The sequence below is a fragment of the Vulpes lagopus genome, chromosome 24, assembly GCF_018345385.1.
Source record: "Vulpes lagopus strain Blue_001 chromosome 24, ASM1834538v1, whole genome shotgun sequence".
Taxonomy (NCBI): domain Eukaryota; kingdom Metazoa; phylum Chordata; class Mammalia; order Carnivora; family Canidae; genus Vulpes; species Vulpes lagopus.
In genome coordinates, this window is record NC_054847.1 from 44,355,158 (window position 1) to 44,379,943 (window position 24,786).

Consider the following 24,786-nt stretch of genomic DNA (forward strand, 5'->3'; position numbering starts at 1 on the left):
CTATAATAAATATTTTGAATTCCTGGTACTAACAATGTCAAAAAGAAACAACAACAACAACAAAACTCTGGAGCAAAAACAAAACAAAACAAAGAACCAAAAGCCTCACTCAAATGAAAATTTCAGTTTACTGAGCCTGGGTAAACTGAAATTAAAGCCTACACTTAACCGTTGGCATACTTTTACATGTAAACCAATAACCTGACCTGTGGTTATATAAGAATGCTCTATTTTTCTGCACAGCTAAAGGAGATACTTGACTACTTCAATGTAACATGTAATTCACCTGATAACAAATTTACTGCTATCTATTTATTTTGGGGCTCACGGGGAGCGACAGTGAAGGAAAGGAAATTTAAAACCTTGCAAAAGGGGCAATTTACATGTGAAGGAAATGGAAGGTCTTCTATAGCATTCCAGTACTGGTGACCAGAAACTAACATCCCCTTCACCACCTGGGACTGTAATCCAGGAATGACTTAAAAGATACGCGGGGGGGCTTCCAAACTTAGCACACTCCCTCCAAGTTCGAACATTTGATAAAGGACATTAAAACTGTGCAGAGCCACCCAGCTTTAAAATAATTATGTTCCGCGGTCGACACTTTAATTCAAGCCTAAATGGCCAAGTCAGAGAGAGACTGGAAGGCACAGTTGGGAGAAGACTGGCTTTGGATTAAGAAAACCGACTTTAGAGTTGCCCTTGAACACTTCTCGGCGGAGCTGAGCTGACCAGGTCACTGAAGTGTGCTTTTCTCTCTCTACCGACGGGGGCCGCATTTGGTATTCTGAAGGGTCCCTGTGGTGCAAACCGTGTTTTAAATCCTCAGTGCTCACTGAGCCACGGAGAGCTTGTTAGACCAGTAAGCGCACAGACCGTCAGGGGTCTAACCACAAAGCCAAGGAAATCCAAAACTGAGGGCGCCCGGGGGGTTCAGGGCGTGACCCCGGACATCCCGGGATCGAGTCCCGCGTCGGGCTCCTTGCGAGGAGCCTGCTTCTCCCTCTGCCTGTGTCTCTGCCTGTCTCTTGTGTCTCTCATGAATAAATAAAATCTTTTAAAAAAGAAAGAAAAGAAAAAGAGATCGCAAACTCAGGAGCTCCCCCGTGGGCTACTTCCTCCACCTCCCACCCCCCACCTGCCCGCCCGCCCTCACCGCCCCAACTGGGCGCCTAGAAGGCGGTCTTCCACAAGTCCACGCAGCCGGCGCTGTCGCCAGGCCTGCGGAGCGAGCCGGCACTCGGCTGGGAGGGGAGGAGAAAGGACGTCCCATTCTAGCTAGTGCCCGGGGCACCTGCTACACGTGCCGCCACTACGCCGCCAACCCGCCGCCAACCTCGAGGGAAAGTGCAGCGCGCCGAGCAAGCCGCGCGTCGGCGGGCGCGAGGCCACTTCTGGTGCCGCCGCAGCTGTCGGCGCTCCGGTCCCCGGGCTTTACCTGGGGCTTTTCCGAGCCAGGCGTTATCTCGGGAATGAGGCCTCCTTAGCGGAAAGGCGGGACCCGGGTCTCCGGCACAGCTCCCCTCCTGAAAGGAGACCCCAGAGAACGTCCCTAAACCACCGTCATAACTGCCTCTCAGCCGCGGAACGCCCCCCGACACCCTACCTGCCCGGAGACGGCTCTCGCGATAATTCTGGGGCCAGTCCTCGGCGACTCCAGCCCCCTCCTGTCCCGACCAATCAAACAGGAGCGGGGGCGGGGTTTTGCCTTTGAGACGGGAGCGGGGCTCAATCTGCGCGTCCAGAACGGGCCGGGCTGGGGCTCGGGCGGGGCTTGCGCGGGGAGAGGGGCCGGACGCTCACCCTCTCTCGCGAGACTGGAGACCAGGAAGACGCCTGCAGAGCCCCGCTGCTGGTGCAGCAGAGGCTGAGGCGGCGGGGTGCCGCTGCGTCCGGACCTTCTGCCTCCGAGCCTACGCCCGGTCTCGGGGTGTGGAGGTGGGACGTGGGCAGGCCGCGCTTGTGGAGGTGCGCAGCGCCCGCTGAGGCTCAGAGGGGATCCAGGCTGCGGCCTGTCAGAGCCCGTCAGGGAGGCGCCCACAGTTCTGACAGGGTAAGATGGCGGCAATGGCGCCTGGAGGTGGTGGCAGTGGTGGCGGCGGTGTGAATCCGTTCCTCAGCGATTCGGACGAGGACGACGACGAGGTAGCGGCGACCGAGGAGCGGCGGGCAGGACTTCGGCTGGGCTCGGGGAGCGGCCTGGATCCTGGCTCTGCGGACTCGCTGTCGCCCCAGGATCCCGTGGCCTTAGGGAGCAGTGCGCGGCCGGGGCTCCCTGGGGAGGCGGCGGCGGCGGCGGCCCTGGGGGGCTGCGGGGAGACCCCTGGCCGCTTGTCCATTGATGCGATCGCGGCCCAGCTGCTGCGCGATCAGTACTTGCTGACCGCCCTGGAGCTGCACACGGAGCTGCTGGAGAGCGGCCGCGAACTGCCTCGGCTGCGCGACTACTTCTCCAATCCCGGCAACTTCGAGAGGCAGAGTGGGACCCCGCCGGGCATGGGGGCGCCGGGGATGCCTGGAGCTGCCGGCGGCGGGGGCGCCGGAGGCCGGGAACCCAGTACGACGTCCGGCGGGGGACAGCTCAGTAAGTGAGCGCAGCCTGCGGCTCCGGCGGGGCGGCTGGGAAGGTCGCGCGCGGGCGGGGAGTGTTGGAAACATCCTAGGGAGGGTTGGGGCGGGCGGGCGGGAGTCTGCGGTGGGAGCCGCGGGACCTGGCGGCGGCCGGCTGCGTGCCTCGGCCTCTGGCTGCACTGGCGCTGGCTCCTGGCTCCCCTGCCGGCGTCGCTATCTGAAGAACACATCCCGTTTCTCGTGCCCCGGCTGCTGCGGGGCTGCTGCGGGGCTGCTGGAGACTCCCTGCAAACGGGCTTGTCGCTTTGATCGTTTCCCCTTTTCCTCCAATCTCCTGAATCCCCACGGCCGGGAAGTCGCGTTTCTTAAATCGCTTGCAGTTAGGGATTCCTCGACTCAAAGTCAGGAGGGAGGAGAAGAATCGGAAATGTTCTCTCGGGCCGGTCAGATGCCCGACCGTCCCTTTGTCTTTGGAAGGGCTTTGTCCCTCAGAAATGGGGTTTTCTGCCGCACAAAATGTGTTGCGTTTAAGGAAAGCCAGTTCAATTCCATGTCGGCGCCTTAATTCCAAGAAGTTTCCACGATTATAGGAAATCTAAGGAGCAGGGTGATCGAGTTCTGCCTGTGGTCCCACCTCCTCGCAGGCTTTTTTTTTTTTTTAATCTGCGTAAGTTAGACATTTACTTTTTTTTACCATGTTACTGTTCTTAGCCGTATAGATGGCTTATCCTGTCTATCATATATTTATAAGCGTTTTCTTATGGCTTAAAAACTATCAAGGATGTATTTCAGGTTCCAAAGGTGTATCCCAGTATCCTCTTTTGGGAGGCATCAGTGTGTCAGAGGAGAACAACCGCAATTCACTAACAACACGTTAAGTGTACAATTTTTAAATTGTAGCCCCAGTGATTATTTTGCCTCTGTACTTCTGAATGGTGTCAGAGACTTCTATTGCCAAATCTAGATGTGGTGCAAGTGCAGAGTACATTTTCTATCCAGGTAAATCCTGGGCAGATTTCCCTCTTTGATAGAGAATTTTCTCAGTAGGTATAACTTTCTTACTCATAATGTAGGGTAATCTTCTCAGGAACAGATTTTCTCATTGCTGGCTAGCCTGTCACTTTTACAAATGCTTGCCACACTCCCCATGTTTAATTAGTTGCTTCTTTCTTTTTTTCTTAGTCGCTTATTTTGCTACTTTCATATGTGAACTATAGTCTTTGTTTTGTTGACAGTATCATTTTTCTCCATTAGATAGTCACTTCTTTTTTTTGTGTGAGATAGTCACTTCTTGAGGGACATCTTCATATTCCTCACACTTTGTACAATCTCTGGCCTATTGTCGAGCACAATTTAATTGCATCTGATACGTTTTTCTAATGTGTTAATATAATGAAATAGGTTATTCTGTACTTCATGACTTTATTCTATTTGAAAGAATTTCTTAGCCTACCTTATTACAGTTTGGTATCACTGTTCATAATGAAAATTTCTCATTAAAACTTTTGTATATAGTTATGGAGCACCTGGGTGAGTCAGTTGGTTGGACTCTTGGTTTAGGCTGGGGTGGTGATTGCAAGTCATGAGATCCAACCCTGCACTGGGCTCCCTACTAGGCAGGGGGATTGCTTGGGGTTCTCCCTCTCTCTCCCTCTCTTTCTCCTCCTCCTACCCTGCACCCATGTATGTTCTCTCTCTCTCTTTTTCTCTCTCTCTCTCTCTCTGTCTAAAATAAATAAATCTTATAAATAAATAAATCTTTAAAAAAGAAAAAGATAATTATATTTATAATTTAGACTCTAAGTAGTATTTTCAAGTTAATACAAAGAAAATGAACAAAAGAGGAAAAAATAAGTTATCCATAATCTCATCAATGGTATGCCTAACCTGTTTTTTCCATACATGTATTTTAAAAAGCAAACATTGAGTTAAACTGTTTTATATAACTTTAGATTATTTGACATGCACTATGATTTTTACCATCAACTTTGATGTAAATGCATCAAGTGTACAGTTTGATGAGTTTTGAGAAACTAATCATAATCACTACTACAATTAAAATATAGAACATTTTTATTGTCCCCAGAATTCCTTCATTTTTCTTTGCATTATATCCGTAGTCCCACCTTTAGACCTCCACTGATCACTATACAACAGAATTTTGCAGCCTGGGGACTATTGAGATTTGGGGCCTGCTAATTTTTTGTTGCAGTACTGCCCTGTCCATTCTAGAATGTTTAACAGCATCTCTGACCTCTCTATCCACTAGACGTCTGTAGCAACCATTCCAACCCCATCTGTCAAGCTGTGACAACCAAAAATGTCTACAACGTTGGGGAAGAGGAGACCAAAATTTCCCAGATTAAGAACCACTTCTGTATATAAGTTTTGCCTGTCCTCAAATTTCATGTAAATAGAATCATGGAGCATATATTCTTTTCTGTGTGACTTCTTTTTGCATGGACATGCATTTTCATTTCATTGGATAATGCCCAGAAATATAATTGCTGGGTCATATAGTTACTATATATTTAAGTTTATAAGAAACTGTCAAACTGTTTTCCAAGGTGGTTGTACCATTTAAAATTCCTATCGCCAGTGTATGAGAGTTCCACATCCCCTAAACACATGGTATTTTCAGGCTTTTTATTTAACTCATCCTATGAGAGATTGGAAGTATCTCATTGTGGTTTTAAATTTCATGTCCCTGAGGACTAGTGATGCTGAACTCCTCCTGAGCTTTTCTGATACTTTAGAGTATCATCTTTCATGAAATGTCTGTCTTTAACCACTTTTTAAAATTCTGTTTTATATATTCTGGACCCAAGGCCTTTATTAATAATCACTTTGGAAATATTTTTCCCCGTATGGTTTACTGTGTTATTTTCTAAATGTCTTCAAGTCTGGTTGATCAGTTTTTTTCTTTGATGATTTATGGTCTTGTGTCCTATATAAGAAGTATTTGCAAATCTCAAGATTGCAGAAATTTTTTGTATTTTCTCCTAGAAGTCTTTATGGTTTTAGCTTTTACATTTAAGTCTTTAATGGCAAGACTTTATTTTAAAGTTATAAAAAGAAATATTTCCTATTCTTTCTATAAATGTGCACATATAGCACAAATGAGTACAGTTTAAATATGTATCAAAATATCAGTGCCTGTAAATGTCTTAACCCAGTTAGAAAATAGATAAATATATAAATGTTCAAATAAGTTTGTAAGACTGCTTCAGTACCATGTTTTGAAGATTTTGACTAAGCTCCTGATTGCACAAATTATATTCTAGGAATTCAGAGGATAAATGATTCTCTAGAATTAGACTACTGCCGGTTTTTTAGGTCCCCTATATTCAAGTCTAGCATGTTGATTGTTGCAAATTAGATTATGATTTTATAATAATAAGAGCATCCTGGGTGATTATAAACCATGTAAAGATGGATAGTATAGATTATCTAAAACATTAAATTATTTTTATTTCTTTTTGTATATATTTTGATGGATATGTGTCTGATCTGAAAATTCATAATACTTCAAAATAACAAATATATAGCTAAAAGTTGTTTTTTCTTTCATTGATGTCTAAAAACAATTTAATTTTGCAAGATTTACTGTATTTAATAAAAGTCTGTTGACCTAGGTAAATAGTATGGTGGTTCTATTAAAAAACTTTAAGGAGTCTTCATACTGTATTTAATTTTTTTTTTCTTGACTGGAAGAGTGATCCAGACTTATAAAACATTCAAATGGTAAAAGAATTATAGCTTTATAAGTTTGATAATTTCAGTAGAAGAATTTATTTTTTTGAAGATTTTATTTATTTATTGAGAGAGTGTGTACGTGAGGGGGTGGGGAGGAGGAGAGGGAAAGAGGGACTCTCAAGCAGACTCTGTCCTGGGCTGAGCATGGAGCCAGACAGTGGGGCTCAATCCCATGACCCCAAGAGTATGACCTGAGCCAAAATCAAGAGTTGGTCCCTTAACCAACTAGGCCACCCAGGTGCCCAAGAATTTCTTAACTAGAAATTTTACTTCTAATGAACACTTTAAGGAAGTTTCAGTGTTTGATAAATTGTAGCATCATTGCAAGATTTCTACTAGATCTACTTGATGAACTAATTATATCTTTTATATTTAATATAGTTGTTTGAATAGACACACATTATTTATATATTTTTCTTCTGCATTTTTGCCAGTTGGGCCAGAATAAACTTCAATTTAGTAATTGTTTTGCTTTTCTTTTTTTTGTTTTTTGTTTTTTGTTTTTTGTTTTTTTTGTTTTGCTTTTCAGTTGGATTGCAAGAAGATAAAAATTGTGGCAATGTCATTGATTAACACTGAACAGATTGTAGTATCCTTGCCAGGTTCCACTTGAAGTCTTAGAGCACTAATAGTATCTTTGCTGGTTCCACTTGAAGTCTTAGAGCAGTAACCAAAATTGGACTGTAATTTCATAGATGAGCCCAACTTTTTTTTTGCAGTACAGACAGTAGGTGATCAAATTGGGAAGACAAGTAATTTAATGACTTTCAGTGATAGATTTCTTTTATTCTGTATTCACATGTCAGGAGGTAGTCATTTATGAATCAGTGTGATAATTTCACTTGTAAGCCTACAGCCTTCCTGAGTCATTTTCCTTCTTTTTAAAATTTTCTGTTTCATGATCCTACATGTCTTTTCTCAGAACTCACAAAGAGTACATATCTCACTGTGCTCAGTATTCCTTTTTCAGTATCACCAATGCTAACATGTCAAGATTATAATCTTCCAACGTTCCCATCTCTTCTGCTTTACAAACTAATTCCTTCCTTCTTAGATTGAAATTGGGTTTAGTGCTTCCTCTGGCTTCTGAGATAGAAAATATCAATAAAATATTTCTAAGATTTTTAGGTTCACTGTTTTAGCTGAATGCAACTTACCCTATACATTCCTAAATATATCTGTTGCGTAACTATCATTTTTCTTGTCTATATCTGTCTAGTAGTTTCAAAATTATTGTTAATTCTTATAGAAAATCTAATAAGACATTTTCACTGGCTAGCAGGACTTAAATATAGCTGGTATTCAGTATTTATGTTGATCAATGTATTTATTAAGCTGTGTAATCATGATTATAAGAATCCAAAAGATGTTTGTTTAATGCAGGTCCTTGAGCTTATGTTCTTGGTGAAGAAGCAAGACTAACACATGAAAGAGCTATAGAATAGTCTTCTGTGATACAAATAATAGTGTAAGCATTCAGATTCAGAAAAATTATTATCGATTGTGGCAATGAAATGGCCCTTGTGGAGAAAGTGAAATTTTGAATAGCAACATTATTATTTGACTCTTTATCGTGAGTGAGGAAAAGGAAGTGAGGGTAAAGAAAAGATAGTATTTTTTTATATATGTATGTTGCCTTATTTAAAACATCTGGGAATGTGCTTCCCATTATCTAGCTCTCGACTAAATAAAGTGATTCCACTTGGTACTTGTAAAAATGTGGTGTGATGTTTCAAGCCATTGTGGTATTTTGCCTGAGAAGAAGCAAGATAGGACTATTAATCAGGGAAAACAGACCTTATTTCTGTCAGAAATTAAAATTATACTTTCTGTGGGGCAGCCTCAGTGGCTTAGTGGTTTAGCGCCGCCTTCAGCCCAGGGTGTGATCCTAGAGACCCAGGATCGAATCTCACCTTGGGTTCCCTGCATGGAGCCTGCTTCTCCCTCTGCCCATGTCTCTCTCTTTCTTTCTCTCTCTCTCAGTCTCTAATAAATAAAATCTTTAAAAAAAATTATACTTTCTGTTTTTCAAAAAGAAAGTTAATGATCTTCAGGATATATGCTTGTTTTTTAAAAAAGCTTCGTTGGGAAAAAACTTACCTAGAATTTGTGTAATTTTCATTTTGTTTAGTATTTTTAGGTCAAAAACTAAGTTTGGTTAATTTGGTTAGTTTTTATATGTCATTTAACTGTGCCCCTCTCTCCCATGGCTTTATGATGAAAAACATATATCTCGGTCTAAAAATATAGTTTTATATCTAAATTACAAATATCAGTTCAAGGTCCAACTCATGATTTCAGGGTCCTGAGATAGAGCCCCACGTGGGGCTCTGAGCTGAGAGTGGAGTCTGCTAAAGTTTCTCCCTCCCTCTTCCTCTACCCCTCCCCACTTTGGCTCTCTTTCTCTCACTCAAATAAATCTCAAACAAGCAAACAGAAAACCAAGTGGCACTTAAGAAAGGTCTTAAATGTTAACAGCCTCTTGTTTTCACTGGCTTCTGCCTGTAAGTACTTGAGATTTGATGATAAGTTATGGTTTCTAAATTATTTATAATAAAAATAAATTTGTTAATATTTAAGGAAATGGTTTTCCTATTTGTCCAGATTTTGAAAATAGTGCCTCTTTGATTTTTGAGGGTTTGTGTTTTATTTTATTTTGAATAAGTTATTTCTTCGTATGTGTCGCATTTGTCTACCTTTTTGTTACCTTATATTGACTATCATATATTAAGTCAATTTGAAAAAAAATAACTATAAAAATAACTTTTGCTTACAAACTATATATTTTACAAATATAAAGATTAATAAAGAAAATTTTTATTTATTTTTGAGAGAGAGCATGCTTGCATGCAAGCAGTGGGGGAGGGGGAGAGGAAGAGAGAGAATCTTAAGCAGGCTCCACACCTAGCACAGAACCCAAGGGGGGCTGGATCGTGAGACCCTGAGGTCATGATCTGGGCCAAAATCAAGAGTGTGACACTTGACCTACTGAGCCAATACCTTATTTTTTCTTTTTAAAGATTTTATTTATTTTTCCACACAGAGAGAAAGAGGCAGAGACACAGGCATAGGGAGAAGCAGGCACCTTGCAGGAAGTCCAATGTGGGACTTGATCCCCTGACCTGGAATGCAGCCCTGAACCAAAGGCAGACACTCAACTGCTGAGCAACCCAGGCGTCCCTAGCCAATAGCTTTTGCATTGTATGCATTGTATGGAGGAGTGTCCTGTAATATTCTGTGTATGTGTATGAAAGTAGAATTAGGGGATCCCTGGGTGGCTCAGCAGTTAGCAACTGACATTGGCTCAGGGCATGATCCTGGAGTCCTGGGACAGAGTCCCACATCAGGCTCCCTGCATGGAGCCTGCTTCTCCCTCTGCCTGTGTCTCTGCCTGCCTCTCTCTCTCTCTCTCTTAAATAAATAAATAAATAGATAAATAAATAAATACTTAAAAAAAAGAAAAAGAAAGGACCTAACAATAGCCTTAAAGTTTCTAATTTTTCTAGCCAGTAGTAGTTCTTCATTAAAGACATTCTTTACAATCATGGTAAGAATCGAAACTTTTTTCTTTTTTTCATCAGAGGTGTGTAAGTAAGGATAGTTAATCAAAGAATGTAAGATGGAATGATGATACATTCGTAAATGTATCGCCAGAATCTCTAGTCCATTTTATCATTTGCATTTTGTGCACTTTATAAGTCATAATAGTAAGAATGCTGAGTTTTATGTCTTAAACCTTTGAATACGATATCTATATTAAAAAGGTAGCCTGTATTGATAAGTAACTTTTCAATCTATGGTCTCACTGGACTCTTCCTAACAGATTTTTTTCTACAAGCCATATTGTCTTCTGAGTGTAGTTTTGAATAAAATATATGTATGACACAAAGGTTGAAAGGTAAAATTGTGTACTCATGTACTGTTGGTGTCACACTCTTGAGAGTAATTTGTAGTATCAGTCATATCTTAAAAATACATATTCTTTAATCTCCAGTTCCATTTCTGTAATTTATTATGGATATACATGCTCGTTTGCATTAAAACAACTGAACCAAGATTTTTAAAATATCATTTATAAGTAAAGGTATTAAAGATTGAAAACAACCTAGGGACACCTGGATGGGTTAGTCAGTTAAGCCTCTGACTCTTGGTTTTGACTCAGGTTATGAACTCAGGGTCCTGGGATCGAGCCCAGTGTTGGACTCCCTGCTCATCAAGGAGTCTGCTTCTCTCCTTCTCTCTTTGCCTCTCCCCGATTGTGGGCACTCACTTTCTCTCTTTCTCACATTTATAAATACATAAATATATAAATAAATAAGTCTTTTTTAAAAAAGATGGAAAACAGCATAAATATCCAACAGTAAGGGATTGCTTAATTAAAAAAGAATAATCTATATGTGCTGATGTGGAATGTCCACCAAGTTATATTACAAATTGAGTAAATTAGGAATCAGCCAGTATATATGTTTCCATTTATATACAAAAAGGGTGAAATTTGCATATGCCTCTTGTAACTTAAAATGGTATGTACAGAAAAGTCTAAACAGTGATTGATGCCACAGAGGAGGATTGCTGATCTGGAGGTGGGCACAGGGGCTTATGTTTCTTTGTATGCCCTTTTATATTTTACCACAAGTCATGCTTTTGGTGGCAGGACTATGATTCCAGCTCAGATTATTAACTTTAAAGTCTGCATTCTTTATGTTACATACCACAACTGCTGTTTTATGTCAACTTCAAAATAGCTCAGCAAGAATTCTTAGGTCATTTTAGTGTATGATGGGCCACTCTCCTTAATGCAGAAGGCAGATCAGGTAGTATAAAGCTGACCATTTTAAAAACAGAGTGACAAACTAACACCACACTAAGGCAGAAGTGAATAACTGCTTTAAGTATATTACTTAATTTTGACAAGATGTCCATGTTACACAGCACTTATCTAAATCAGGACATGCATGTCCTACATGTGATTGTAGGATATTTGGGCCATAGACCAGGATTAACTGAGCCTCAATTGGAGCCAAATATAGTCATTAATTGTTCTCCTGAATGAAATAATCTTATAAGGCTAAATTTGTTTGTACTCTCTTTTTCGTCTTGAAGTTTTGCTGCATGGTTACATCTTAAGTTACTGGTGTAGTCATGGAGCATGACTAACTAAAGCCTCAAGGAGGAGGAGTCCACAACTGCAATCATGGGTGTAACTTTCTTCTAGATTTTCCCACCCAGTATTTCAAAAATTCCCAGTAATCAGAAATGATGTTCATTGGTTTTTGCAACCAGTTGCTCCTGTTGTAGATAGATAAGATTGCTTGCTCAAAGTAGTGTCATCATATTTTCTGTTATTTCTGATCCTCTCGCAGTTCTGTGCTTGTATGTTGTCTTAGTTAAGGCCTTTAGTTCACATCTGGACCATCAGTTTTAGCCTCTTAACTGGCTCATGTGCTTTTTTTCTAATCTCTTCTTCCATCCTTGTTCTTACTTGATTTTAAAAGCTATTTTTTCATCTCATTCCAGCTAAAACCTTTCAAAAATTGCTTCCTTCTGTCTAAAGCAACTTTTTCCAACTCTTTTTTTATTAGAAAAATCATATATCACAGAAAAAAAGAATTTACAAACTTGTTTAGAAATTTTAATTTTTATCCCATTTTTTGCATAGTATGATAAAAGTGACTATAAAATATTTTATCGTGGATATGTGTAATAAACTTCTTCCTAAACTTTGTTTCTTCCTGCCTTTTTAACCATGTTATCCATATACAAAACTTTGATTTTTCTTATGGATAGGGTTGATTGTTTTTGTTTTAAGATTTTATTTATTTATTTGAGAGGAGAGAGAGCGAAAACTCAAGGGAGGTGGGGTGGAAAGGGTAGAGGGAGAGGAAGGAGCAGACTCCCCGCTGAGCAGGGAGCCTGACTTGGGGCTTGATCCCAGGACCCTGAGACCATAACCTGAGCCAAAGGCAGACACTTAACTGACTGAGCCACCCAGGTGCCTCTACAAAACTTTCATCATATGTTGTTTACTCAGTGTCCCTTGAACATGTTTTATATTTTTCTGACTCAGTGCCTTTTCCTTTATCTGAGAATACTTATTCCTGGTCATCATTTTCTTTTTTCTAGATCTTAGTGTATCTGTATCCTTAAAGAAGGTCCAGTTTATGTTCCTTCCTCTTCCTAAAGTTTCTCCAGCCTATAGTGAGCTCTGAATCCTCTAACTTGTAGCATTTTTTTTTAAGATTATTTATTTATTCATGAGAGACACACACAGAGAGAGACAGAGACATAGGCAGAGGGAGAAACAGGCTCTATGCAGGGAGCCCGACGTGGGATTGAATCCCGGGACTACACGATCACGCCCTGGGCCAAAGGCAGGCACTAAATCGCTGAGCGACCCAGGGATCCCTGTAGCATTTTTTTGATCTTGTATTTCACTTACAGAAATGAATTATATAGAGACTTATGAATTTACATATGTTTCTAATGAACTTTTTTTTCCCCTAATGAACAGTGCCTAACATTGTACCTCGCAAAAAGCTTTGAATAAATGTTGAAGCTGTGTTAAAGAAATGATCTGTAGGTAGGTAGTAGTTCCTGTAAATATGTGAATTTGGAATATTCCTTGCAAAAATAGCCTATTCTTTCAGCTCTGCCTGAGCAAAGCTGAGTTGAGTCTGATCTAAAGTCATTCACAGTATCAAGACCAACTTATTTGGAATCTAGGAGATTGGAACCTGCATGCTCTTAGGCATATTATTGAAGAGAACTTAATGGTTTCGAGCTCAGGCCTCTGCATCAGAGAGCTTGACTTTACATTTCTACTCTGCCACTTCCTAATTGCAGCACTCTGCATACTCTGTTTCCTCTACTATAAAAAGCAGATGGCAGGGACCCTGGGTGGCTCAGTCAATTGAGTGCCCAACTCTTGATTTCAGCTCAAGTCATGATCACAGGGTCTGCGGATCAAGCCCTGAGTTGAACTCTGCTGGGAGTTTACTTGTCCAAGCAGGTAGTCTGCTTGAGGATTCTCTCTCCCCTTGCCTCAACCTCCTACCCCGCGCGCACACACACACACACACACACACTCTCTCTCTCTCTCTCTCTCTCTCTCTCTCTCTCTGTTGCTGTCTCTCAAATAAATAAATCTTTAAAAAAAAAAAAAAAGCAGATACCAAGGACTCCTCTTGCAGGGGATTGTTATGAGCTTAATAAATAGTTATCTGTGGAAAGTTACCTGTGGCACAGAGTTAGTGCTCCAAACATTAAAAATATAATAATAATTATTATTCATAACAATTATTAATAATCCTTCTCTTGACCTGACAGTTTGGAAGTCTAGCTCATTGTAGAATCTTCTGACAAAGAGGAAAAGACAACAGACTGCAAGCTGGGAGACTCAATTTCTAATCCTGGCTTACTCACCGATTAATTTATTAAAGACTTTAACATTCAATAATCTGGTTATATCATTGTTATCTGTGTACTTAATTTCAGTGGTTTATAAGCTGCTTTAAGTCAAAGACCAAATCTTACTGAATTTTATATTCCACACTGAGGGTTAATAAATCCTGAATGAATACATAGCTCTGTATTCTTATCTGTGAAAATGAGGGGATTGGACTATCTAAGATTCTTTTTAGCTCAAATATATTTTTTTTAATTTTTATTTATTTATGATAGTCACACAGAGAACGAGAGAGAGGCAGAGACACAGGCAGAGGGAGAAGCAGGCTCCATGCACCGGGAGCCCGACGTGGGATTCGATCCTGGGTCTCCAGGATCGCGCCCTGGGCCAAAGGCAGGCGCTAAACCGCTGCGCCACCCAGGGATCCCCTAGCTCAAATATTTTTAACATAGGAGTTAGTGAGTGAAGTGAGCGCCAGCACTGGAGAAGAATTGAGGATCAGAAAATACAAGTTTTACCCTTGACAGATATCTAAAAGCCATACTTAATTTAACTAGATAACATGCTAAAATGTTTATACATGATCTCAGGTTTAAATATAATTACTTTTAAGGGAAGTTCATTATCTTTCTATTTATTGAATTTCTATAATATTTCTTTGTTATGTACTATGACTTAGATTTACTTAGGCATGGTTTAGTAAAGAAGAATTGAAATATAAAGCTAATTGTTTAGTAATACTTTACTTGCTGTCCTTTCATTATGAATTAGATACTTTCATGACTTTTTAATTATTAAATACTCATTATAGAAAGTATTTAAAGTCTTTGAAGGTAAAATGCCAAATACAAATAAAACTCAAATAATACAGAGAAAACTATATAGTGAAAATATTAAATCTACTCATCTGAGTCAATTAATAACTTATTGTGTATGTTTACAGAAACATTTAATAAGCATGTACAACACACCTGCATGGGCTTTTATATCCATATCCTTTAAAAAATTATCCTTTAATACCTTCATGTACCTTCATGTCAGTAACCTGGTACACAGTAGTTGATCAATAAATGTTGTTGTAGGGCAGCCCGATGGCTCAGTGGCTTAGTGCTGCCTTCAGCCCAGAGCTTGATCCTGGAGTCCCAGGATCGAGTCCCACATCAGGCTCCCTGCATAGAGCCTGCTTCTCCCTCTGCCTGTGTCTCTGCCTTTCTCTCTCTCTCTCTGTCTCTCTCATGAATTAAATAAATAAAATATTATAAAAAATAAATGTTGTAGTTGTTTTTTAAAGATTTTATTTATTTATTGGTGAGAGAGGGAGAGAGGCAGAGACACAGGCAGAGGGAGAAGCAGGCTCCATGCAGGGAGCCCAATGCAGGACTCGATCCTGGGACTCCAGGATCATGCCCTGAGCCAAGGGCAGATGCTCAACTGCTGAACCACCCAGGCGTCCTGATCAATAAATGTTTAATTGAATTAATAGTACTCTTTACCAGTCAGCAGCTATTTACTTACGTTTAGATTTTAAAGTACTATATAATTTCCATAAAAATGCCTTTTCAGTAATCTGAAACTAATTTTTTTAACTATTATAAAAGTACATCCTATCATCAGTGCTAAAATATTAAATGTAAATATAAGAGAGGCTTTCATATGTAATTTATAAAATTAATCTGCCTGCTTTAAAGTCATACTGCGTATAATGGATTTAGTTCTTGGATTTAATTTAAAATCCACATACAGGTTTTACCAGTTTGCCAGCTATGATGAAACTTCCGGGCTATTCAGTTTCTTGTGTTATAAAAGTGAATTATTAAGAAGTTACACAATCCTAGAATTTGAAGAAATGCTTTGTGGTATACTTCATACTAGAATATGGTAGATTCTTTCTAAATAAAAGAAGTTACATTTTTCAGACTCTGTTTTAGAGTATTTGGAAAGGTACTTACCCTGGAAAAGAATTGTGGCTGAATTTGAAGAAGTATATTTCTCTTGGCTATAGTATTACCTGTTATTGCTCTGAAAATCCAAAGTACATTGTATTTCTTTAGTCTGAAAATCCAAGTACATTATATTTACAAAATACAGGGTTAGTTCAGTCAAAATTGAAATTACTGTTTTCATTAGTGTAGGGTTTTTTTTGTTTTTTTTTTTTTTTGCACTTGCTTTGGCAGTACATATTCTAAAATTGGAATGATACAGAGAAGATTAGCATGGCCCCTGCACAAGGATGACACGTAAAGTAGGGTTGGTTTGTTTTTGGTTTTTGTTTTTTTTTTTTTTTATCTGACATGGTAGAACAAATTTTAATGAATTAGGAGATTTTTACTTTTGTGACATAGTTATTATTTAGAAAGGAGTTAGATCTTTTTTCTTGGAAAATATGAAGTTGTTGGCTTGGACTAAAAAAAATTTTAGAAACGGCAGCCCGGGTGGCTCAGCGGTTTGGCTGCCCAAGGTGTGATCCTGGAGACCCAGGATTGAGCCCCACGTCGGGCTCCCTGCATGGAGCCTGCTTTTCTCCCTCTGCCTGTGTCTCTGCCTCTCTCTCTCTCTCTCTCTCTCTCTCTTTTTCTCTGTGTCTCTCATGAATAAACAAACAAAATCTTTAAAAAAATGTTGGGAAATATTTTTCAATGGCCATAATAATACCAACTTGAAAATTAAACTGTGTTTGCTTTCCTCAAGTACTCTCCCATTGTATAGATGAGTTCTTTGAAACTTTCAGAGAAATAACAACAGTATAATGGAGGAATAATGTATGGTGGCTAATTAAACAGCTCTAATCTAGGCCTATATGTATGATTAAATGTATTATGAAGAGAAAGAGAAAAACTTAGAAAACTAATAATAGATGAATACTTAACATAATAAAAAATATTTATCTGAAATCAACAACCAACATCATCCTTAACATTCAGTGAAAATCAGGACTAAGTGATAACTGATGTCACAATACCAGAATATTGGTTGATAATAGTAGATTCTTTTGAGTGTACATGTTTTAATACATATGTTGGAGACAGCAGAATGAGGAGCTAAGACATGTGACTAAGAGTAGAGAATGTAGTACTCAAGCTGAGTTTCTGGTTAGGGGAAGTAATGGCCAGATAAACTCACGCATCAGGAAAATCTAGATATTAGCTACATGGTCAAAGAATGTGAATAGAAGACTCACGCACACACTTTAAAAAAGGTAGATGGCTGATATATTTTTCAGAGTGTTCAAGTTCACCAGGGATCAGAGATGCATAATTAAGCAAGATACAGTTTTATAATATGTTAAATTGGTGAGATTTAAAAATCATACCAAACAGGGCAGCCTGGGTAGCTCAGCGGTTTAGTGCCGCCTTTGGCCCAGGGCGTGATCCCAGAGTCCCAGGATGGAGTCCCGCATTGGGCTCTCTGCATGGAGCCTGCTTCTCCCTTTGCCTGTGTCTCTGCCTCTTTCTCTCTGTTCTCTCATGAATAAATAAATAAAATCTTTAAAAAAATAAAAAAATAAATAAAAATAATACCAAACATTGGCATTATATACTGCTGATGGAACTTAGATTGCTATGTATACTTACTTTGGGAAGCAGTTTAAGCAATATATAGCAGTAGCCTTAATGATATGGCAAATTCTCACTATATAAGCCTCAACTTCAAAGAGTAGAGGGAAAACAAAAAAAAATTTTTGTCATTTAAGACAATAATAGTAGCTATCTTCGAGTATTACAACTGTAATTATTAAAATCTAGGAGTCAGTGGATCCTATCAGTGTTTAAGAAGTTTTATTTTTCCCCCACATTTTAAAAATTTCAAAACTTAAAAGTTGAATTTTACTACTCATATACCCCCACCTAGGTTACAAAATTCACGTTCTACTGTACTTGCTTTATCTTGTATCTAGGTATTTCTCCAACCCTCTTGTTTATCCAAAAATCCATCCTATTTTTTATGCATTTCATTAAGCTGCAGATATCGATATACTTTCTTCTAAATACTTTGGTATGCGTGTCATTAACAAGAGCTCAATATTTAGAATTCTTTTATTTTTCTTTTGAGGTAAAACTTAAAGACAATAAGATATGTAAGTTTTAAGTGTACCATTTGGTGAGTTTTGAATCTTGTCAAGGTATAGAACATTACTTTCTCCCCTGAAAGTTCCCTCATGCTCCTTCCCAGTTAGCCCCCCACTCTAAGAACTACTATTATGATTTTTTCTGCTATAAATTACTACTATTGCCTGTTCTAAAACACCACTTAAATGAACTTATACAGTATGTACTCGTGTGTAAGGCTTCTTTCATTCAGCATCATGATTCACTCACGTTGTTGTATATATCAGTAGTGTTGTTTTTTTTTATTTATTTCCGAGTAGTGTTCCTGAGTTCAGCCCATTTTTAATGTGATTTTTTTTCTTTTTTTAACTAATCTCTCCGCCTAGTGTGGGGCTCAAACTCAAGACCCCAGGATTAAAGGGGAATACGCTACCAACTGAGCCAGCTAGGTGCCCCTATATGTACTTTTGATACTTCTGTGGTTACTATTGTTATTTGATATTTGTTGGCTTATGCTTAAAAGAAATTATGCAATGATAAGGGATACTATAATATTTGTGTTTTTTTGTCATTTTTGTTTATGCTGTCTTAAAACTTAATAGCAAATTACTGTTTATCAGGTATAATTGTGAGGAAATTAAATGTTTGATTTAATAGAAACACAGTGTTCTAAGAATGTTCTTGCTGGTCCCTTACCTCGTAGCCTGCCTGACCCCTTGTAGCTTCTGTACATTGAAACCTTACTACTTACACCAAACTAGTCGAGCACTTTGAAAATTCCATATACTTGTTTGTTCTTTCCTCATTAGTTGACTTGGTAGACATTTATTGTTTAGTGCTCAGTTTAACATATTTTCTGATTGAAGCCTTCCACAGCCTCATTGAATCTGGGAGTCGCTGATAGTGAAGTGGGATCCAAGAGACAAGACATTTTTGTTTAAAAAAAAAAAATAACAAGAAAACAACTACATTACAGAGATCTAGTAAGAGTTGAGATGTTTTGTATAAATTAATTTTCCATTTCTCCTGTTTTGCTTTTCTGCATAGTATCTTTTGGCAGACTGTATCTTTATCTGTTTTTTCACTGCTATGTATCCAGAATCTACAATAGTGCCTGGCACAGATTAGGTGCTCTGTTAATGTTTGGTGAATGAATAAATAACACCCTTTAAAACCATTAAAAGCACCCCTAGCTTGGGGAATCATATAAAAACAGCCCTCAGGGGTGTTTGGGTCAGGCCTTAGCTGGTCAAACCCTGTTCTAACACATTATCACATTTGGGTCAGGCCTTAGCTGGTCAAACCCTGTTCTAACACATTATCTCCTTTAACAAATGAATATTTTTAAATTACAGAAAATAGATAAAGCAACTTAACATTTTTCAGAATGTATTCTGAGTAACATTATTTCCTTGCGATAATAAATAGGTATTATTCAAAAAAGGAATGTGATGGACAAATGATTTTGGAAAATGCTATCTTATTTTGCTTTACCTCAGGACTTTTATGGATCTTTGATATACTGATGTACACTATAAAACCTGAGATATTGCACGCACACAACACGTGTGTGTGAGCCTTTATTTTTTCTTTTTAAAAAACTTTTCTTAGCATCTTGAGGCATAAGGACCTTTGTGAAAAATATTGAGGGAACTGATTAAGTTTATCTTGTCTTCATTTTGGAAGGATATTTTTGAATACAGAATTTGAATTGCATTTTTTCTCATTGCACTCCAAAGCTGTTGTAGCTTTTTAAATTAGTTGTTTTATTTAGACAGAACTTAAGTATCTTAAAATTTCCCCATTTAGAGCATATGATTCAATTGTTTTTAGCATGTTTAGAGTTGTGCAACTATCACCTAATCTAATTTTAGATCATATTCATTACCCCAAAAAGAAATTTCTCACCCATTATCACACATCCTATTCACCCTTACCCTTCAACCCTAGGAAATTACTTAATTTACTTTCTGCCTCTCTAGATTCACCTATTTTGTACATTTCTTACATGTAGTATATGGTTCTTTTGTGACTGGCTTCTTTCACTTAGCCTATGTTCAAGTTTCATCGTGTTCTAGCATATATCAGTATTTCAGTCCTTTTTTTTTTTTTGAGAATAGCATTCAACCATATGAATATATATGCTACATTTTATTTCTCTATTGATCAGTTTATAAGCATTTTGTGGTTTCCACTTTTTTTGCTGTTGTGTATAATGCTGCTATAAACAATCATGTACAAGATTTTGTGTGGACATACGTTTTCATTTGTTTTAAATGAAAGAGGAATTGCTTGGGTCATATGGTAACTCCAGTGTTTAACCTTCTGAAGAACTGCATTTTACATTCCCACCAGCAGTATATGAGGGTTCAATTTCTCTGTATCTTGACCAACACTTGGATTTGTCTTTCTGTTAAAGTAAGGTATAATTCATATACCAAAAATTCACCATTTTAAAGTGTACAATTCAGTAGTTTTAGTGTATTTACAAAATTGTGCAATCATCATTATTCTGTATTTCAGAACACTTTCATCACCCCCAAAAGATATCCTATACCCATTAGGAGTCATTCTTCTCTGTCACCAGCCCCTGGCAAACCATTGATCTATTTTATGTTTTATGGATTTGTCTATTCTAGATATTTCACATAAGTGAAATCATACAATAAATGGCCTTTTGTGTCTGGCTTCTTTCACTTAGTGTGTTTTCAGGGCTTATATATGTTGTAGCATGTGTGAAATAATACTCTATTGTATGGTTATATCCCATTTTATTCATTCATCAGCTGGTGGACATTTGATTCGTTTGTATTTTGTTGCCATTGTGAATAATGTTTTAGTGAACGTTCATGAACAAGTTTTTATGTGAATATAGGTTTCCAGTTTCTTGGGTATATGCCTAAGTACATATTACATGGGAATTCTATATTTAACTTGTTGAGGAACTGCCAAACTTTTACCAAGAAGTCAAGCCATTTTAAATTCCAACCAGCAGTGTATGCATTCTTTACATCTTCTGAAACACTTGTTAGTATCTGTGTTTTTGATTATAGCCATCTAGTGGGTTTGAAGTGGTAACTCATTGTAGTTTGGTTTTCATTTCCCTAATGACTAATGATGTTGAGCATCCTTCAGTATACTTATTAGCCTCTCATGTATCTTCTTTAGGAAAATATCTGTTTAAATCTTTGCCCATTTTGAAGTTGTGTTCCTTTTTGATTAAATTATAGTGTTTTGGGAACCCTGGGTGGCGCAGCGGTTTAGCACCTGCCTTTGGCCCAGAGCGCGATCCTGGAGACCCAGGATCGAATCCCACGTTGGGCTCCCGATGCATGGAGCCTGCTTCTCCCTCTGCCTATGTCTCTGCCCCTCTCTCTCTTTCTCTGTGTGACTATCATAAATAAATAAAAATTAAAAATAAATAAATTATAGTGTTTTATATTTTGTAGATATAAGTTCTTTATCAGATGCTTGATTTGTAAATATTTTCTCACATTCTGTAGATTGTGTTTTCACTTTCTATATGGTGACTTTTTTTTTTTCTAATTCCAGTGTAGCTAACATACAGTGTTATATTAGTTTCAGGTGTATTATATAGTGAGTCAAGAGTTCCATATATTACTGTTCAACGAAATAAATATAATCTTAATCCCTTTTAACTATTTCATGCATCTCACCACCCTCCTCCCCTCTGGTAACCATCTGTTTGTTGTCTGTATTGAAAGAGTGTTTTTGATTTGTCTCTTCTCTTATTATTTTTATTATTTATTAATCTCACAGTTCTGTAGTTCAGAAATCCAAAATGGCTGTTGTGATAGGCGAAATGGGCTGAAATTAGGGTATTGGCAGGTCTGTGTTTTTTCTGGAGTTTCTAGGAAGCCTTTAAATAGCTTCTAGAAGTTGCCTGTATTCCTTGGCTTATGACCCATTTCCACTTTTAAGGACCTTTGCTATTACACTGGTCCAACCTGAATAATCCAGGATAATCGCTTTAAGATCAACTGATTAGCAATCTTAATTCCATCTATATGTAAAATAACAGATTCATAGAGAAGCCAGGATCTTCTTTTTTTACCTACCACATTGCTAATGCTTTTGTGTTGCACCTACGAAGTCATGGCCTAAGCCAAGGACACAAAGAATTGCTTCCATATTTTCTACTAAAAGTTTTATTTATTTATTTTTAAATATTTAATTTATTTATTCATGAGAGATGAGAGAGAGAGAGAGAGAGAGAGAGGCAGAGACATAGAGGGAGAAGCAGGCTCCATGCAGGGAGCCTGATGTGGGGATCCATCCAGGGACTCCAGGATCACTCCCTGGGCCAAAGGCAAGTGCTAAACTGCTGAGCCACCCAGGCATCCCTCCTACTGAAAGTTTTATAGTTTTCACGGTTATATTTAGGTCTGTGATCCATTTTTAATTAGTTTTTGCTTAATGAATAATCGTCCACTTGCCTTCTTTGACATGTGGATATCTGTTTTTATTTTATTTTATTTTATTTTATTTTTATTTTTTTATTTTTAATTTTTTGATATCTGTTTATTCCAATACCATCTGTTGAAAAATTCTATAAGTCTAAAATCAAGAAGTATGATTCCTCTCTCCTTATTCTTTTTCAAGATTAGTTTGGTTTGGGGGAACCTAGCTGGCTCAGTCAGAAGAGCATGCGGCTCTTGATCTTGGGGTTGTTAAGTTTAAGCCCCATGTTGGATGTTGGATTACTTAAATAAATAAACTTAAAATAAGTCAATCAAATAAAGATAATTATCACATGAACTCACTCATGTGGAATTTAAGAAACAAAGCAGAGGATCATAGGGGAAGAGAGGAAACAAATAAAACAAGACGAAATCAGACAGAAACCAACCATAAGAGACTCTTAATCAGGAGACTGAGGGTCGCTGGAGGGGGAATGGGGTAACTGAGTGATGGGCATTAAGGAGGGCACGTGATGTAATGAGCACTGGTATCATATAAGACTGACGAAATTTTTTTTTTTTAATTTGCCTTAGGATTGTTCATTGCTAGTATATAAAAATTTAAATTTTGTGTGTTGATCTTGTGTTCTGCAACTTTGGTAAATTTAGGTCTAATGATCTTTTAGTGGATTTCTTAGTTTTTTTTTATATTTAAAATAGAAATAGTTTTACTTCTTTCTTTTTTTTTTTTTTTTTTTTAACTTTTATTGGTGTTTAATTTACCAACATACAGAAAAACACCCAGTGCTCATCCCGTCAAGTGTCCACCTCAGTGCCCGTCACCCATTCCCCTCCAACACCCGCCCTCCTCCCCTTCCACCACCCCTAGTTCGTTTCCCAGAGTTAGGAGTCTTTATGTTCTGTCTCCCTTCCTGATATTTCCCAACATTTCTTTTCCCTTCCTTTATATTCCCTTTCACTATTATTCATATTCCCCAAATGAATGAGAACATACACTGTTTGTCCTTCTCCGATTGACTTATTTCACTCAGCATAATACCCTCCAGTTCCATCCACGTTGAAGCAAATGGTGGGTATTTGTCGTTTCTAATTGCTGAGTAATATTCCATTGTATACATAGACCACATCTTCTTTATCCATTCATCTTTCGATGGACACCGAGGCTCCTTCCACAGTTTGGCTATTGTGGCCATTGCTGATAGAAACATCGGGGTGCAGGTGTCCCGACGTTTCATTGCATCTGAATCTTTGGGGTAAATCCCCAACAGTGCAATTGCTGGGTCGTAGGGCAGGTCTATTTTTAACTCTTTGAGGAACCTCCACACAGTTTTCCAGAGTGGCTGCACCAGTTCACATTCCCACCAACAGTGTAAGAGGGTTCCCTTTTCTCCGCATCCTCTCCAACATTTGTTGTTTCCTGCCTTGTTAATTTTCCCCATTCTCACTGGTGTGAGGTGGTATCTCATTGTGGTTTTGATTTGTATTTCCCTGATGGCAAGTGATGCAGAGCATTTTCTCATGTGCATGTTGGCCATGTCCATGTCTTCCTCTGTGAGATTTCTCTTCATGTCTTTTGCCCATTTCATGATTGGATTGTTTGTTTCTTTGGTGTTGAGTTTAATAAGTTCTTTATAGATTTTGGAAACTAGCCCTTTATCTGATATGTCATTTGCAAATATCTTCTCCCATTCTGTAGGTTGTCTTTTAGTTTTGTTGACTGTATCCTTTGCTGTGCAAAAGCTTCTTATCTTGATGAAGTCCCAATAGTTCATTTTTGCTTTTGTTTCTTTTGCCTTCGTGGATGTATCTTGCAAGAAGTTGCTGTGGCCAAGTTCAAAAAGGGTGTTGCCTGTGTTCTCCTCTAGGATTTTGATGGAATCTTGTCTCACATTTAGATCTCTCATCCATTTTGAGTTTATCTTTGTGTATGGTGAAAGAGAGTGGTCCAGTTTCATTCTTCTGCATGTGGATGTCCAATTTTCCCAGCACCATTTATTGAAGAGACTGTCTTTCTTCCAATGGATAGTCTTTCCTCCTTTATCGAATATTAGATGGCCGTACATTTCAGGGTCCACTTCTGGGTTCTCTATTCTGTTCCATTGATCTATGTGTCTGTTTTTGTGCCAGTACCACACTGTCTTGATGACCACAGCTTTGTAATACAACCTGAAATCTGGCATTGTGATGCCCCCAGCTAAGGTTTTCTTTTTTAAAATTCCCCTGGCTATTCGGGGCCTTTTCTGATTCCACACAAATCTAAAATAATTTGTTCTAACTCTCTGAAGAAAGTCCATGGTATTTTGATAGGGATTGCATTAAACGTATAAATTGCCCTGGGTAACATTGACATTTTTACAATATTAATTCTGCCAATCCATGAGCATGGAATATTTTTCCATCTCTTTGTGTCTTCCTCAATTTCTTTCAGAAGTGTTCTATAGTTTTTAGGGTATAGATCTTTTACCTCTTTGGTTAGGTTTATTCCTAGGTATCTTATGCTTTTGGGTGCAATTGTAAATGGGATTGACTCCTTAATTTCTCTTTCTTCAGTCTCATTGTTAGTGTA

At 38.5% G+C, this 24,786-nt stretch overlaps 2 protein-coding genes and 1 non-coding gene across 14 annotated transcripts in view; 2 read left to right on the forward strand and 1 right to left on the reverse strand.

The window, feature by feature from the left end:
- Positions 1–1,591, reverse strand: part of PIGN (phosphatidylinositol glycan anchor biosynthesis class N) — a 106,487-nt gene extending 104,896 nt beyond the window's left edge. For 4 of the 5 annotated variants that reach the window (XM_041739783.1, XM_041739782.1, XM_041739779.1 and 1 more), the window contains exon 1: positions 1,439–1,591. The gene's annotated coding sequence lies outside the window, so the exon portion shown is untranslated. The other variant, XM_041739781.1, reaches the window with a different exon arrangement.
- Positions 1,592–1,823: 232 nt separating this feature from the next.
- RELCH (RAB11 binding and LisH domain, coiled-coil and HEAT repeat containing) overlaps positions 1,824–24,786 on the forward strand; it is a 119,759-nt gene continuing 96,796 nt past the window's right edge. For all 8 annotated transcript variants that reach the window (XR_005985463.1, XM_041739670.1, XM_041739666.1 and 5 more), the window contains exon 1: positions 1,824–2,584. Coding sequence is in view for 7 of the 8 variants with exons in the window: in XM_041739670.1 (XP_041595604.1) it covers positions 2,059–2,584 (526 nt within the window). In the remaining variant the exon portion in view is untranslated. The remainder of the gene's footprint in view (positions 2,585–24,786) is intronic.
- LOC121482190 lies at positions 15,891–15,993 on the forward strand. Its single transcript, XR_005985546.1, has one exon. It is a non-coding gene; the product is annotated as a U6 spliceosomal RNA (small nuclear RNA).